This window comes from Pezoporus flaviventris, unplaced genomic scaffold (genome assembly GCF_033815535.1).
Source record: "Pezoporus flaviventris isolate CSIRO_AGI_PZ_B2104156 unplaced genomic scaffold, CSIRO_AGI_Pfla_v1 ptg000078l, whole genome shotgun sequence".
NCBI classification, from domain to species: Eukaryota; Metazoa; Chordata; class Aves; order Psittaciformes; family Psittacidae; genus Pezoporus; species Pezoporus flaviventris.
Window position 1 is genome coordinate 9,120,235 of NW_026892626.1, and position 16,941 is coordinate 9,137,175.

General features: G+C 40.2%; 2 protein-coding genes and 1 long non-coding RNA gene across 3 annotated transcripts in view; 2 read left to right on the forward strand and 1 right to left on the reverse strand.

The window, feature by feature from the left end:
- LOC133279624 (uncharacterized) overlaps positions 1–10,431 on the reverse strand; it is a 33,850-nt gene extending 23,419 nt beyond the window's left edge. Inside the window, exons 1-3 of the long non-coding RNA XR_009746929.1 lie at positions 10,301–10,431; positions 1,183–1,258; positions 399–517 (exon numbers count right to left, since the gene is read on the reverse strand). This is a non-coding gene — a long non-coding RNA (uncharacterized LOC133279624). The remainder of the gene's footprint in view (positions 1–398; positions 518–1,182; positions 1,259–10,300) is intronic.
- RSL1D1 (ribosomal L1 domain containing 1) lies at positions 3,919–9,830 on the forward strand. Its single transcript, XM_061473496.1, has 9 exons — positions 3,919–3,998; positions 4,085–4,224; positions 4,994–5,132; positions 5,467–5,615; positions 5,812–5,913; positions 6,876–6,969; positions 7,057–7,185; positions 7,943–8,149; positions 9,302–9,830. Exons 1-9 carry the CDS (start codon positions 3,972–3,974, stop codon positions 9,623–9,625), a joined length of 1,311 nt encoding a protein of 436 aa, XP_061329480.1. The 5' UTR covers positions 3,919–3,971; the 3' UTR covers positions 9,626–9,830.
- A 2,009-nt stretch (positions 10,432–12,440) lies between the features above and the next one.
- Positions 12,441–16,296, forward strand: LOC133279570 (transmembrane protein 238-like). Its single transcript, XM_061473413.1, has 2 exons — positions 12,441–12,956; positions 16,064–16,296. The coding sequence occupies exons 1-2, from the start codon at positions 12,553–12,555 to the stop codon at positions 16,071–16,073; spliced, it is 414 nt and encodes a 137-aa protein (XP_061329397.1). The 5' UTR covers positions 12,441–12,552; the 3' UTR covers positions 16,074–16,296.
- Positions 16,297–16,941: the final 645 nt, after the last annotated feature.

Consider the following 16,941-nt stretch of genomic DNA (forward strand, 5'->3'; position numbering starts at 1 on the left):
TTCTGCAGGAAGGAGGGATTTGGTATTTTTGTTCTTCCCAGTATAATGGCATTTCTGGCAGTCTGTGTGCAGTGTGGTACTGGTGAGGATCACATCTAATTTCCCTGATTGTTGGCCAAAGTTTGTAGTGTAGATGTGGCTGAAGTGCATAGCCATGATGTAAATTATAAAAACATAAATTAAAATTCTATAAGTTAAGACCTTGTATGTCCTTGAACTGAAAGCCTTGGTATATGTAACAATAATTAAATGTAAAACAAAATAAATCTGAATGTGCAGCAGTACTAATTATTCTGCAACAGGAAAATAATGACTTGTTTGTGCAAGTTACAAGAACTGAAGCACACTAAGTGGAGGAATGGGTACACCAATTGACTAACATTCCATCAACTACCTACCTGAAACTATTCCAGTTCCCTTGGTCATCTTTGCAGACAATAGGGAACCGGAACACAAACATGTCACCGGTTTCCTGAGACACTTCCTCTGGTAGTAATTTGTAAGCTTGAGCAACAACCTATTGATGATGGTGTAATAGTGTTGTAAGAAAAATGGCTGCTGTAAAGAGGTTTATCCACTGGGATATTTGCTGGTCATAAATTTTATGCCTCTCTACGAATATTTATCAGCGGCATAAAAAGCCCAGCGAAAATTGCTCAATGAAGAACCTCTGGTTTAGGCTACATATAGCACCAGTCAGTATATTAAAAACTATGTTAATTACAAGAAATGTGTCTTTGTAAGTGTTTATTACTGAATATTACCTAAGAAAAAAAGATTGTTTCAATGTCCCGACTATTTGATTCTGTGTTACTCTAGCTTTTTGGTTCTTAATGCAGACTGTTCAAATGATGGTGTTAAAGCAGATGAAATGTACTCCAGGCAAGACTGTTTTCTTCCTGAACTGATAGTTAAAGGGTCTTACTCCGTTGTTTTTGTATACCCTATAGAGGATTTGGTAAAAAAAAATATACCAACAAAATTGGAGTTACTATTGGAGATTTTATATTGTAAACCTGTTTCTTTCCTTGTGTTTATTTTAACACACTATAAACATTACAAAACATTTCTTCTGGAGAAGTGCTAGCAAGGAGTCTGGTTTTAATATAAAATTGAAATTTATGCTAACAACCCCCAAATCTGTTGTGTGTATATATAACTTTTAGTAGTGCATATCCTTACCTTGGCTTTCCTTCCACAAAAGTCTAATTTCCAATGTAAATTGGGGTTTTCTACATCTCCCCTCAGACACACACACCTAAAAAGTTCACATACTTCTGAATAAGAGTAATAAGAGATATGCCACAGAAAATATATGGACTCAGTCAGACATCAATATGATCAGACAAAAAGCCATTTATTACAAAGCCTTAACCCCTTAAATACTATTTCTTACATGCACTTACAGTGATTTGGCATATTATGATTGGATACATGTCTTGAAGACCCTTTGCAACTAGCATATAATTGGTTAAGCACAGGTGTGGGAACTTGACCTCGAAAGCTTGCCAACAGTCCACAGTTCTCATTACCTCAGTGAATTCCATCTTCTTCTTATCTTGCTTGCTTAAGCTTCCTTGGGCCTCTCACGGCCTTGTTGTATCTTTCAGGATTTTCAAAGTTTATGTACCAATTATCCATTCTCCTGTGAGAACACTGTCTCCACAGAGATACGACAAACAAACTGTTGAATGAAAAAAAGGTACTTGAGGCTGTGCTCCTGTCATCTGTTAAGCCTGTAGAACTGGTGACAGGCAAAGGATTTTAACAAAACTGCCACTCATGTCATGAAGACAGGTGCCTCTATTCTTCTGTTGAAGTAGTCTTTGAGTGAGTAACTTGCACTGTGAGCACCCATGTCTGTGACAGTTAATTAGATTTTAGCTAGAGGCTTACACTGGGATTGCAGAGGAGCACAGTCTAATGAGAGCTAGTGCTTGAACTCCAAGGAAATTCTCTATTTTGTAAGGGGCTTAGTCCTGGATTAATTTCTGTGTATTCTTTGTGCTAGCTATGTTGAAAGGAGTACACTTGTAGAGACCTGGGATTTTGACATCTGCCATCAAATAACCTGGAGGAACACAAGCCTGGGAGTGGAATCATCTTAAACCTCGAAAGACCTGTTTATAGCAGGAACAATTGCTACTTGTACTTCCATTTTGCTAGGAGAAAGTATAAAAGCAGGGGTATATAGAAACATCCTCTTAAGTAATGAGGTAGAATGGCTTCTAATTATGTAATTTTAAATCTTAGCATTTGAGTAAGTGTGACAAATGTGTTAAGAGAAAATACATTTATAATCAGGAAAGTTAAATTGAGGGCTACAGTAGAATATGTTTAGTGTTCAGCAATAGACATCAGTGATGAAAGTGACAAACCTCATTTCCCTTGTAAGACTATCTATTTGTGCACCTTGGATTAAAAGCACACTCTAGTTCATATTCATTGCATTCTGTATTCAGCTGAAATATTTCTTATCCAGAGATTAACCTACTTACCCAAGACAGCTGTGTATGAGCTGTGTCAAACACCTTTCAAGAGAAAATGATCATACTAAGTCAGTTAAACCACGTCAAGTAAAATTTAGTCATGTCAGACCTTAAATGTTGCAGAAAAATGTACTTGGATGAGACTGATATGTAAAAAAATTGTACTTGAGTCCCAATAATAGTCCCTCTAGTTTTGTCCTATTAATGCTCTGCTGACCCAGTACAGTCAGGCATCAAACATACTGTTCAGTTATCTCTTACAAGACTATTCCGGCTTATTTTCAGAAAGATGTTCCACTCATCTGACTTTTCTGGTTTGTTTTAACATGACACGCTAGTATGCTGATGTTTTATTAAAACATGGCTGCTCTAAAATATGCAAAGCCTGTGCAGAAGTAGGAGCAAGGCTAATACAATTATCAGCTTATAAAACACCACAGCTGGTATCATCTGCACAAGTTCTGCCCGTGCTGAGAAGATTTTAATGAATCTGCCCTGTTTGACTACTCCACATGTTCCTGGCCTGTCGGTAATTTCTCTGATCAATATTTTATATGACTACATGGCAACAAAGGACAGCTTTTCTTTTTCTTTCTAATTTCTTTTGTTCATTTGTATAAATCACAAAATAGAAAATCCAAACTTCCATTTTCAAGGGTACTTTTTTTTCACTCCTTAATATTTTTTTTCACTTTAATATCAATATATGACCATATAGTTCTTTCCTAAATCTGGGGAAGTCTGGAAGCCATCAACTATTCCATTGTTGCTCATGAATACTTCCAGCAGAATGAAAATATAAATCATTACATAAAGCAGCTTGTCAAAAGAGGAGGGTATTTTAATTCCTTTCTCTTTGTACTGGCACATTGAAAGAGCAACTAATTTTGTTTGAAGACATCTAACAAGAAGGACTAAAGCCTTAAGTAGAAAAAGAGCAGGAAAAAAAACAGAGTGAATGACTTAAGACTCCTGACTTCATGTGTATTTGACACCTGGACTTCAGAAGACTGGCTTGGCTAAACAGGGACCTTACAACAGCATTCCAGTGCAAGACATGAGGTAAAATCAGGGATAGGCTGCAAAGAAGGTATCTAGAAATATTACTGAGGCATATAGAGGTTGACTTAGGAGAATAAAAGCTAACCTACAATTGAAATAGGCCAGGATGTCGGGGGCAAACAAGAAGAGCTTCCACTGCTACAGTAGTAGCAAAAGACCAAACAAGCACATGTTGGGATGGATTATGCTGTGATTTGGGGTCTAGCTCAGCTGCGTCCCAGGATGCGGAAAGCTGGATAAAGTCAGAGCCGGACTGTCACCCTCAGCAAGAAACTGGAGAGCTCGGATCCTCCGCACCACGGGGAGGCGCTAGCACACCACTCACGCTCCCAGGGTGGAGCGCAAGGGGGCGGGCTCCCGGCCCCGTACGTGCCCCGGGAGTCTCTGTGTGCGCAGGCGCGGTGGCCGCACGTGGCAGGCATGGCGTACGGGCTGGATCGCGCACAGGTACTGCGGGGAGGTGGGTGGGAGCGTGGTCGACCGTGCTATGCTTGGCTTTAACCCCGGCTGCTGCCGGTGTGGTACCGTTGCAGGTGAAGAAGGCGGTGGAAGCGCTCTTGGCTTTTGCCAGCAGTAAATCCAAGGGAGGCCCGCTGCTCCTCAACGAGAACGAGAACTTCCATCTGCTGGTGACGGTCTGGAAGGTCCCGCGGGTGGCACAGGTTATCCGGATGTAAGGGTTGCGCCCTCGGCCCCGCAGTGACACGGGCTGCTCGTGTCCTTTGGGTTGGAAAAGCGCGCTGTGCTCGTAATGAGCTTCAGGGGGTGATTGGAGTGGGCCTGGTTGTGAGGCCGCTGCTTTACACCCACACCACACACCGCATTCGGGTGAAGGGTGGCTTGGCTGTGCCTGCTTCATGCACGCAGAGAATAGCGCGTCTGTTGGCTGTCACTTGCAAGGTGTGTGCCTTTCAGTCCTGAAGCTCAAGAGAAGGAATCGACAGCTTTTTTTGTCCTAGGCCACGACCAAATCATTAGAAAGGTCCTTTCCTCTTTCTTATGGTGCCCCAATTCGAGTATGAATTACAAGTTTTTTTCCAAACTGTAGCCGTGCCATACTGAGAAAGTTTACACCTGTTTATCTGTCGCTGAAAAAGCATATTTACTACTGGATGTATTCGTGGTGTAAAGAAAGGAGAAAGGATGGTACTCTTCCTCTCCCCAGGACCTGTGTTGTAATTCAGGGCCCCTGGCAGGCCAGGTGGATTCAGTGTGTGTATCTGGCTGGAGCCCTGTATGTGAATGTTCTCCTTTTACAGCTCTAGATGCTTTAAAGAGTGTCTAAGTTCCACCAAGGACATTTAACAAAGACCAGAATCCAGATACACAGCTTCTCTGTAGCGCCTGTTAAGGAGTAATGACCTCGCAGGGTAGACCTAGTTCTGGAAAAAACTTCATTCTCCTCTTAGGCATTCCCTGTCCCTCTCATGTTCTCATTGTAGACCACTGCCCCATGGCATTCGCCCAGAAACAGCTGAGGTTTGCCTGTTCACAAAGGATGAACCAAATTTATCAGCAGAACAGACTGAGAATCTGTACAAGAAACTTTTACTCCAGCATGGGATCAGAAGCGTTAGCCAGGTAAGCAACTGGTAACTTCGCAGTGTAAAAGAATACTTAAATTCTTTGTAACTAGGAAATTATTTTATTGTCTTTAACCCTGATTTAGGTGTTACCATGTGCTGAAGTTCTGATTGGTGATTTGCAGTTACTGTGCAGGAGATCCATATTCAGTTCCTAAAACAAGTTCTGTGTCCTTTCCCTACTGATAGTCTTGAGCATTGTAAAGAAGTGCACCAAGATAGACCATCACTTACAGAAGTCAGTTCTGTGCAGTTCTAAGAAGTGTTCTAGGCTGTGTTTTCAGTTGTGTGGACTAAACTGGAGTAAATTAATTGTGTAACATGTGTTGCAGATCATCTCATACAAAACTCTCAAAAAAGAGTATAAAATGTTTGAAGCAAAGCGTCGCCTCCTGAACAGATTTGATCTTTTTCTGTCTGATGACCGAATTAGAAGGCTCTTGCCCTCACATCTAGGAAAACACTTTTATGAAAGGAAAAAGTAGGTCTTTAAATTCTGTATATCCATTTTGCCTTTTTTTTTTTTTTGAAGGTTAGATTCTTCTTGGTAAAGTTTTGGTAGGGTGGGCTTGGGGAGGAGATTGGTTTGGTTTGGTTTTGGGTTTGTATGTTTGGTTTTAATTTTTATTGGGGGTTTGGTTGTTGTGTTTTCTAAATTACCCCCATCTCTTTTTTAGGGTACCTTTATCTGTTAACCTGAAAGCCAAAAATCTTGCTAAGGAACTACAAAAACACATCCAGGGGACTACACTCCCAGTGACCAACAAAGGGTGCTGTTAGTAAGTATGAGCAGATTAATACTTCCCTTGAAGGATGGTTGTATCTTAACTGTAGAAACTTTAAGTGAATTTCTTTTATTCCATTAAGATGTGAGTAAAAGAGGTTAAGGGTCACTACTCCAGATATGGGCCATTTTGAACCTTAATGTGTATAAAGAAAGTAGCTCCACTTAATGAGCAGTTTTACTGTAAAACTTTACTTTTTGTCTCCTTTTCTTTATGCCTCAGGACTTTCCAAGCACCAGTCACTGACAAACAGCATGTACAATCTTAGAAAAATATTACTGTTAAATTAGATAAAATCTCCTTACAAAATACTCTATTTTTTGTAACACGTTTTTCATTTATTGCACACCTAAAAAGGTCTAAATTGGCAGTAGGAAGGAAAATAATGAGGGAAATGGGGTTGTGCTCTCTACAACTGCCTGAAAGGAGGGTGAAGTGAGAAAGTGGCTGATCTCTTCTTGCAAGTGGCAAGTGATAGGACAAGAGGAAATGGCCTCAAGCTGCACCAGGGGAGGTTTAGATTGGATAAGAACAACTTCTTCACCAAAAAGGTAGCCAGGCATTGGAACAGGCTGCCCAGAGAAGTGATGAAATTGCAGTCCCTGGAAGTGTTCAGGGATTGCGTTGATGAGCCCTTAGTGATATTGTTTAGTGGTGGACTTGGCAAGCCTGGGGTAACACTTGGACTTGATGATCTTGAAGGATCTTAGTTCTTTGATTCTATGAATATGCTTAGTAATATAAGGCACAAGTTGCATGACCAAATACAGAAATGTTAAGACAGGTAAATCTGTTCTAAGTTTTACTACAAAAGACTTCTGCAGTAGCCAGCTATCCTTCATGAAAGTTAATTGCACATAAACAGGTGCTTTTAGTTTCTAGGTATGCCTAAAACCAAGTAACTTAAAGCATGTTTATTTTGTCCACATATAAATATTACTATTAATTTCTTTCAGTACAGCACGTGTAGGTCACACTGGAATGAAAGTGAATGCGATACTAGATAATATCGTTGCAGCAGCTGAGGTGATTGCTAAGAAGTTACCAAAGGTACTGCAGGTTGATTGTATTAAAACCAAGTATGTTTATAATTCAGCCTTATTCTTTCTACATCATGTACTGGTTTTGTTGTTGCAGAACTGGAAAAATGTGAAAATTCTTCACCTCAAAACACTTAAGTCAGTTGCGCTGCCGATTTACACTGCAAATCTCTCCAACTTGGATGAGCTTGACAGCCAGCCGTCTCTCAGGAAAAAGGAAGTAAAGGTAAACAAAAACTTCTTCATACTTCCTGTAAAATCTTAGTGGAACAACCAGTTCTTTGGCTTGCTTCTATGCATTATAGTGTCTAATGTGTTGGGTTTAAAAGTTTTAACAGTTGTTTCCAGGCATTTGTGGCTACAAATGGGTTAGGTGCTCCTGGCTTTATGTGCTTCGAATAATCGGTAATACAATGAATGGTGGAATCTTCCGGACAGATTGGAAGGCAAACTGGAAATAAATAAGTTGAGCATTTCTAGCCCTAAACTTTAGGGATCTGAGATTCAGTCTTGAAACTTCTCCTTGTATTGTTTGTTTATATTTGCCTTCTGAAAATATATTCATTAATATATACATGGATTCAGAATATGCACCATTATTTGTTGGCTAATCAGTGGCATCTGAATAATCCACAAGCTCATACACTTGTATGGATGGGGGGGGCCCTCCCATACTTTAAAAAAGATAGTAAATAATTAGTTATTCCTCTGTACTAAGTTCTGCTTGTTACGTGCTTTTGTGTAAAATGGATTTGGAGCATATATACTCAAAGACTGTAATCTTTACATTATTGTTCACTTACTTCTGAGCTTTTTCTAGTAAACTGCTGGAAGTATTTTACATATGATTGACAAGTCTAAATCTATTCAACCACACTGTTTAAACTAATGTTGCTAGACTGTCTTAACCATATTAAAACAATTATACTTTTAAAAATGTATACTTGGGGATTTGTCTGAGATATACTTCCAATTAATTTTAGAAGAGAATGAGCAAGAAACCAAAGAAGTCAGCTAAAAAACAGAATTCAGGTCAAGTCACTTCAACAACTGAAATTAATGCCGCTGCTGCTGCTCAGGAGCCTGTGGTAAAAGAGAAAGTAGGAGTTGTCCAAGAAGCAGGTGATCATAATGATGAAGAAATTCCTCAACTTGTGCCTATGGAAATAACGAGCTTAGCTGAACTGAAGGTAATTATTTAATAATATCTAGAAACTCCCAGTTCAGTTAAAAGTAAAGGTTTTGAACTGTTTAAATCTTCTATTGCTTCTTGGGGATCAGTGTGTGTTAATATGCTTGAAGTAAACTGGATTTTTTGTGACTATATCATGAAAGCGACTGTTGAGTGTATAAGGGGGTGCTTTGGGAAGGTGGTTAGTTTGCTTTGGGCTTAGGGTTTTTTTAATATATAAGTATTTCTTTTTTTTTTTTTAGTTACCCCCTCTTACAGACAGTAATATGCAACGTAACAATCACATAATACAAATTGAGAGCTGGCAGCTTGTATGAAGTACTCTATGGACTTAACTGTTGCAGGAGATAATGTGGATCGTGTCATTAACATGTCTGCAAAACTCCCAGGCTGATTATACTCAATTTTAACAAATATCTGGAAAAGATACTTGGATTAATAAAACAGTAACATTTAGAAATTCAAATTAGTTGTACTGCATTTGTGATTGGGACATATCCTTGAACTCTAACTATGTGCTACTTCAGGAATACCCCATGAAAATTATGATTATGTGCAAGCCTGCCAAAAAACCTCATACAGGTTCAAGCTGCACTCATGTATGACAGGCCTACATTAGTGCATGTGATGTGATTGCCAGAGTCCTGTTTCCAGAGACCAGTGACAATTACAAATAGAGTTTGACTGTATGAACTGTCCTGGTGACAGCAGCCCTCTTTCATGAGGGCCGTTTGGGAACACATGATGAACTCCAAGGAATACTGGGCATAGTGTCATTCTCTGTGTGTGTACAGCTGAACTTCCAATAGATCTGATCGCTACCCAGTCTATTAAGCCTGGAAATATGTCAAGAGGAGGACTGTGGTTTTAAGCTAGCAGAGGAGAGCGACTTAACTGGTCAGGAGGATCCTTGCATCTGTCAAATCTGTTTACTTACTTTTTTCTTTTTTTTTTCTTATTATTTTTATGACTTAGTTGTGTTTCACCTTCTGCTTCCAGAGTGAAATGTGAACACATTATTTCGGCTAGGGCACTGTTCAGTTAATAAAAAGCATTTGTCTTTTATAATAGATTTCATTAATGCTGCTTCCTGGAAAAAATGTAAAGATGTTTCTTAGGTGGAAGGTTAACTTATGTGTCTTAAATACAGGCAGTGGAACCAAGTCTAGAAAAAGGTGATAGCATGGTCAAGAAAATGAAAACACCCCTTGGTAAGAGAAAGAAACAACCTCCAGCTCTCAAGACTCCAAAACATGAAGCTGCAGAAGAGTGTGCAGACTTGCAGACAAAACAGAAAAAACCCAAGCAGCTCAGCATGCCAAAGGAAGCAGTAAAAGAGATGAAAAAGACTACCAAAAAACCTGAAGCAAAGTCTTTTGCAACATCCAAAGCTGGCAAATCGATCCAGTCAGCCAAGAAGTCTTCAAAAACACCGAAGCAAGCATCAAAGAAAGTGCGCAAGCTACAGACATAATGAGGTGTTGTCTGTTGTAATACATTTTATGTAGTCATTCACTGGCATCATTTAGTAAAAAATATATTGATGAAGTAGAAACCCTTAAGAAAATCTCATGCTAAGAGGGTTTTTTTTTGTTTTTTTTTTTACTGAGACCTGTAATGATTCAGTTATATTTCCTTCTGACTGATGAGCTGGAGTAAATAAACTCAAATTGGCTGTATTTCTTTACCTTTTCATCTTTTCCTGGCCCCAACTAAAAGCATTAAAATTCTTTTAAGTGTCAAAGGGCAGGGAGGGGACTATTCCAGGGGAAAAAAGCTGAGATATTTTGTAATTGATACTTTCCTGAAGCACAGCTTAGTAGTGAAACAGGCAAGGACTGAAGCAAGATGCATGCATACCAAAAGCAGCAATCTGTTCAACATGGGATTTAAAATGTGAAATAGCTGCTACTATTTTTTCTTAAATTGTTCAATATAATGAAAGCAAGTTGATATCTATCAATCTTATTCCAGACATTTAAGTCTGTAGCCTGATAACAAGCCACTTTTAATGTTATTTTTAGCTATTTTTGCCTAGGGTTATTTGTGTGTTGGGTTTTCTGGTTTGGTTTGTTTTAAAGCACAGACAATTTTATCACTGTATGCTTTGACCATTTATACTTTATGACATTAAGCAAAATCTCCTTACCTTCACTTTTGGGCTTTATTTCAGTTGAGGAGATCCCTGGCTGCTGGTCACAATTCTGTTTTCTTCCATCTGAAAACCACCAGAGGCTGTATGAATTCAGGTCTGCCCAGCCGTGTGAACCAGTCCTATAAAGGCATGAAAAAGATACTTTGCCAAACTGAAAGGTGATAGATTTGAAATTTTGCAGAATAATCAAATTGTTGCTCACTGTATAATTCGTATCCTTCTCGGGATGACAATACAAGGCGGTTTTGTGGTAGAGGAGGGAGGCAGAGAAAATAAGCTTACTTTCAAACTCATTTTGTGAGTTTATTACATCTTGTGCCCTAGGGAGAGATGTTTGGTGTACACAATAAGAGTGTCAGTGCTAGAACTATGACTTAAATAGCTCTTTTTCTAAATATTCTTGTTTAAGGTTACTAATAATGATTTCTGTTTAGAATTCCTTGAGTGTTTGCTATTCTGTTGTAATTAGATCTGCCTTCTCACTCTACCAATCTTCAGATTAAGCAAAATAGTCATGGTTATTTCTTCTAGGGTTGTATATGATTATTAGAATTCCTACTACCATCAGGCTGTAATCCTAAAATTAGCTTGACTTCCTGAGAACTATTTTTATTCTAATGGAATAAACTCCTATAAACTAAGCAGCTTTATGAACTTCACTCAAACTTGGACAACTTTCTCTTACACTTGTGAGAGGGAAAAAGTTAGGTTATTTAATGTCATAATGTGAGCCAGAAGTGGAACCAGACGTGTTTTACTGAGGCTAAGTTTAAACTTTAAAAACCAATAGATACCCCAAAATAATCAGGAAGAATGGGAACATAGGCTTTTTGGTACCGCAGTTTTTCTCAAGGTAGAAGTGAAATGAAAGATATTTTACTCTTTAAGTGCTTAGAATGATTTTAACTATTTTAAGAGGATTTTAGCTTGTGTTTTCCAAAGCTTTTATGGAATAATGTCAGTAACACAGGCAGTCACTAATCAAGAAGTGGCTTTACCTAGTCTTGATATTTTTTTTTTTTTTTTAGTGTTCAGTAGGAGCAGTGATAAGTGAACCAAATGCTGTGATAGGAGTTGAGTCTAATAGTAAACCAATAGCACTCACTGGCATTGGAGGAATAGTCTTCCTCAGCAGTATCATTTTCACGCTGTACTTCCACACATACGTGGAAGCTGCATATGCTCTTAGGCCTGTCAGACTTCCCTTTGGCTTAATATTTCTAATTACTGGAACAGTGTGGTTTACCATTGTTAAACAATCTGTTTTAGATATAAGGGCATCATGAGAATATGTGCAAGAGAGCCAGCAGGCAAATGTAGTTCTTGGCCTTGAGGACTTAGGAGTGTTAAGGGATGTACCAGGTCACTAAATGACATGAGTGAACTGAAATATGTATCTTGCCTTTTACATAACTGTTTTACTTGCTGGATTTTTCATCTTGCATTCACTAGTTCCCTGCTTGTCAACCTCAAGCTCTATTCTGACTATTCTTTTTAAGCCAACTTCCTCAAGGACATAGTCTGTATGACTTTGCAGATGCCATTATAACTGTCTTGCAAATCTCCGTTGCCCACTATAATGGCTGCCTACTCTTGCATGGGTGGAGGCCTGCAAGATGTACACTCATCTTGAGACCACCTTTGTGAAGTGCCACCATTCTAGGCTGTCTGAGCAAACTACAGCACGGACCTTACCCCTTCACAAGGTCACACTGCCTCAACTGCAACTGGGTCCAGCTGCGTCTGTGACCCCTGCTTGGAAGGGATACTTCAGCTCCAGGACACTGGCAGTCACTACAGCTGCTCTTCAACAGCTGCTCCTGCTATTCTCTCATGAAGTGGAGCAGCACCTGAGGAAGAGCCAGCTGTGCCAGCCACCTCCCCAGGCAGAGGCAGGAGGAAGGCCTGTCAGAGGGCGCCCAACACCGCTGGTGGGGGAAGGCCAGCTGTAGGAACCGGGTCTCAGCAAACAAGATGCCAGCCACCCCTAGGGCGGCTTAGGACAAGGCGGGCAGCGCCTGCTCGGTGCCGGCAGCCGGGGCTCTCCGCGGGACCGGTGCTGAGGGCGGTGGCGTTCCCGCCTTTCGCCTCAGCGGCCGCCGGAGCATGTCGAGAGGCCCACCGCCAGAGGGCGTGGCCCCGTGCGCAGGTGCAGGAGGGGGCGTGGCCTCAGGACGTCCCCTTAGGTGCGGCCCCGCCCTCCCCTCAGGTGCGGGAGGCCCGAGGCGGCGGCGCCGCTCCCCGCCATGGCGGCCCCCGGCGGGCTCGGCCGCTGCGTGGCCGCCTTCTGGCTGGCGTTGGCCTTCGACGCGCTGGGCCTGGCGGTGCTGCTGGCAGGCGTGTTCGCCGACGTGTTCTTCTCCGACCTGCTGATCTACGCGGGCGGCATCGGCATCTTCCTCAGCCTCATCTGGTGGGTGTTCTGGTACGCGGGCAACCTGGAGGTGCCTCTGGAGGAGCTGCGCGACGACGTGGGGCTGGCGCCGCCCAAGGTCCGCAGTGACAGCCTGCTGCGGCGGCTGGTTCACGGCTTCAGCCTCCGACTCTCCAACACCTTCGCTTCAGCGCCGCGCTCCCGCGCTGCCTCCGCCGCTGGCCTGGAGCTGCAGCGCGCCGGGGACCCGCGAGACCGCCCTGCCGACTCCGGCAGGTGAGAGGTGGGAGGAGGCCGGTCCCTGGCGGGCACCGGGGAAGGGAAGCTGGGGCCAGGCAGGAACGTTAAGCTTGTCTAGACCTTGAGAAAGCTCTTACCTGAGGTTCCATTCAAAACTTGTTCTGTTAAACCACTTGAAAAAGTTGTGGGGAATCTTTCTCCACCCAGGTGAAGATAGAAACAGAGAGAGACGGCCCCAGTTTGATTAGGCAGGACACTTCCTCTGGACGTCTAAGAATGGAAAGGGACGGCTGGAGTAGAGTAAGGGTGAGTGTGGTGGAGTTGGCATGTGGAGACCTCACTGCAAGGTCTGGCAGGATACAAGCATAGAATCCGTGAGGTTCTGAACTGATACTGAAGATCAGTTACTGATGAAGAGTTACTGGTCCTGGCAGCAACTCTAAATGCTACCATAAGTAAGTATAGGCTAATGAAATAGCCTTTAACCATGACCTGCATTGAGCTCTTGTGAGGGGAAGCTCCCTCTTCAGCAACATGGAACATTTCTTTCTTGGAGAATGGCAACAAAAAAAGGTGAAATGCTGACTTCTGTTTACTTAACTTAGAGGCAGAGTTGTAGCTTACAGTTTGAAGCCATAAATGTAATCAGTAGTTGAACTACTTGTCTTGAACCTCAGTCATCTGAAAAAGATGTGCTACTATTCAGTGTGCAAAGACAGTATCTAGGTCTGACTGTGGAGCATGATTTGAAGATCATCAAGCCTTTCAAAGTATCCCTAGTGTATAATAATAATATAATATGGCATAGAATCATAGAATAGTTAGGGTTGGAAAGGACCTTAAGATCATCTAGTTCCAACCCCCCTGCCATGGGCAGGGACACCTCACACTAAACCATTTCACCCAAGGCCTTGTCCAACCTGGTCTTGAACACTGCCAGGGATGGAACATTCACAACCTCCCTGGGCAACCTATTCCAGGGCCTCACCACCCTAAGAGGAAAGAATTTCCTCATATCCAATCTAAACTTCCCCTGTTTAAGTTTTAATGCGTTACTCTTTGTTAGGAAGAAAAACATGCTTAATTCCTTGAAATTGGAGGTTAGGGGTAGGAAGTCGAGCTTTCACTTCACTATGTAAAGAAGTCCTTTTCTGAAGGAATTGTAAAAACAATTTTGCACTAAGTGTCCGAACTATACAAGGATTCTGAACATCCTGCAGTTCTGATTCACTGTGTACAAGGTCAGCTTTCTCTGCTGCTCCTTGAGACTAAATCTTGAAGCTACTGTTGGTTACTGGAAAGTTCATGTGGAAATCATCTTTTTTTCATAACAGCCACAGAATTTTCTTAAGCGGAAGTTTTAGCAGTAGGGAAATAGCATTTAGATGACTATTGCTGAATAGAAAACTTGCAGAAGGCGGAAAAGAACAGCAGCAAGCTTGAAAAGATTTGGTACTGCTATTTGGTTTATTATTAACTATTTCTGCAATTCGAAAACAGGCTGTTGAAAATGAGTCATTCTTCCCTTTTCAGATTTCTTTTTTTTCCTTAAATGGATTTAGAATTGACAGAGGTCCATATTTTCAGGGAAGAAATTACAGCTGAAATGACCATGCCTAATCTTTTTCATCTAAAGGTTATGGCAGCTGTAGGTACTGAGTTCAGTAGGTAATATGCTATCTCTGTAGATGGTCCTACTTTCAAAATGTATACATAGATGTGGTTTTGTTGTAATGAACTTATTTTGTTCAAATAAAATATTTTATTCAAAAACATTATTTTTGAATGTTTCTAGTCTTGTAATTGATTTTAATTAGAAATAATCTATGGTTTATTGTTTCCGATAAAGGCAGATATATAGAGTGCTTTGTTACAAGTTCTTCCAAGTAAACAGCAATTTCTAATGCTACAGTAAATGAACTTTGGTACAGTTGCATTAGTAGCTGTAATTCAGAAGGAACCAAACCAGGAGCGTATTAAAGTTATGTTACACATTATAACAAAACTCTATGATTTTAACTTTCAGCGGTTGCACCTCCAAAGGTAATGCAGGGTTTCCTTTTGAAGTTCAATGAACTTCAAAAGGAAACCCTGCATTACCTTTGGAGGTAATACCTTCTCATAAACAGCCATATGAATCAGTTCATTTCTTACTGATAGACCAAATCCTCTTCCCATCTGGAGGTATTTATGAATTTAACCAAACGGGTTAAACATGTTTGGGCAGATATTATCAAGAGAGAGAAGGGGGAAAAACCACCACCATCACACACACAAAAACCAAAACAAAGCAAACAAATGAAACAAAAAACAGAAAAAAAAAAAACACACCATACTGGCCATTAGAGAAAAAAAAAAAAAAAAAAGTTTCCCAAGTTACTAACTTCAAAGTTCTCTTAACATAAAAAAAGCAACATTGCAAGTGTTTAGAAAATTAACTGTTTCCTAAATAAGGAAGTTTGTTACAGGAACTATTAATGCATTCTTGTCATTTTTATAGTTTTCTGGTTCTTGGCATTAGTAACTTTTTGAAGTTATTAATGGAATACTATATGCTGTTCCCATTTCCTATCTTAGAAATTATATAGATGTAGTAAAAGTGAATGGGAAGGGTGAGAATTCTCAAGATATGGAATGTTTCTATTAAAGGATCCTATTAAAGAAATAATATGTAGATTAGGATCCTTGAGCCTGAAAAGAGATGCAGAGTATAAAAGATTTTGGAGGTCTATACAGTGAGAAGTGGTATGGAAAAGGTACCAAGGCAATGCCTCTCTAAAGACAAAGCAAGCGCCAATGTGTTGTCACATGCTGTGTAACTGAAGGATGGGGTTATTTGACATGGGGCAGTGTGACAGATAAAAACAGAAGAGACACAAAGATAGTATATTTGGCCCAGGAAGACCTGGGGCAGTAGGTGCTGTTGAGATGATATCCTGAAGAGGTATTACTTATATGTTTGACATGGTCCCTCTTGGAGATCAGGTGTTGACTTGATGGGTCTTTTAATTTGGTCTCAATTGGCTGTTAAACATGAGAAGAAATACTTTTAAGACTGACTTCAAATAAGAGTTTAGAGTTATATATGACTACTTGTTCTAAGACTATTTTGGAGTAACCTTGTCTTAATGTATTTTCTTCAGGATCTGTTGAAGATGCGACTATTGAAGTTACTGCCTCTAAAAGTGGAGGAAATGCTGCAAATTATGGAAAGAGATTTCCCTGCTCAATGCAGTAGGATTCTCTCATCATAGAATAATCTCTGCAAACATTGTGGACTCTCTATAAAATGGACAAATAGAGCCATATCTCTGCCAAATGCATGTATTTCAGCATTGGACTGGATATGTTTTGAAATGATGGAAAAGCCCCACAAGCCCCCCTAAATTAGATCTCTTAAGAAGTGAGAACTAAAGAAAGAAACCTGATTCATGGAAAAATCACTGCAGCATGTAATAGAGATTTTATTATTATTTTTAATAACCTGAGAATGTTTGGATAAAAAGCTCTTGCACAATGAAAAGCTCTTGCACTGTTTTACCAAGGTCTGGAAGTAAAACTTACTGTGAATTTTTATGATGCCAGTGCAATACTTTTGTTTGTAAGGGTGCTTCTGAAATATCTATGTTAAACTACTGATGAAAAGTTGCAAATATAGTAAAAGTTGTTTATAGTGTAAATAACAATTTAGAGTGACTCTTGTAAATTTTCATAATTATTTTGGAATAACTTGGAGTTTGAGATTTTTATAAGTAGGCAAGTAAAAGTAACTATGTTGGCACACCAGTACATTCTTCATAGTTACAAGTGATGTAATATGGCTAAGAAAAGGTAGTTTTAGTGCAATAATATTGGGAATTGTTTTCCTAAGTCTAATCATTTGTGAAAGAGGATACCACCAAAAAAATCCCCTGTTGATTAACAGATACTCTGATGCTTTATAAAATACTAATGAATTTACACTTAGATTTAAGTGAAAAATAGCACTTGGGGAAAGATTTATATTAAAGGTAATGATACC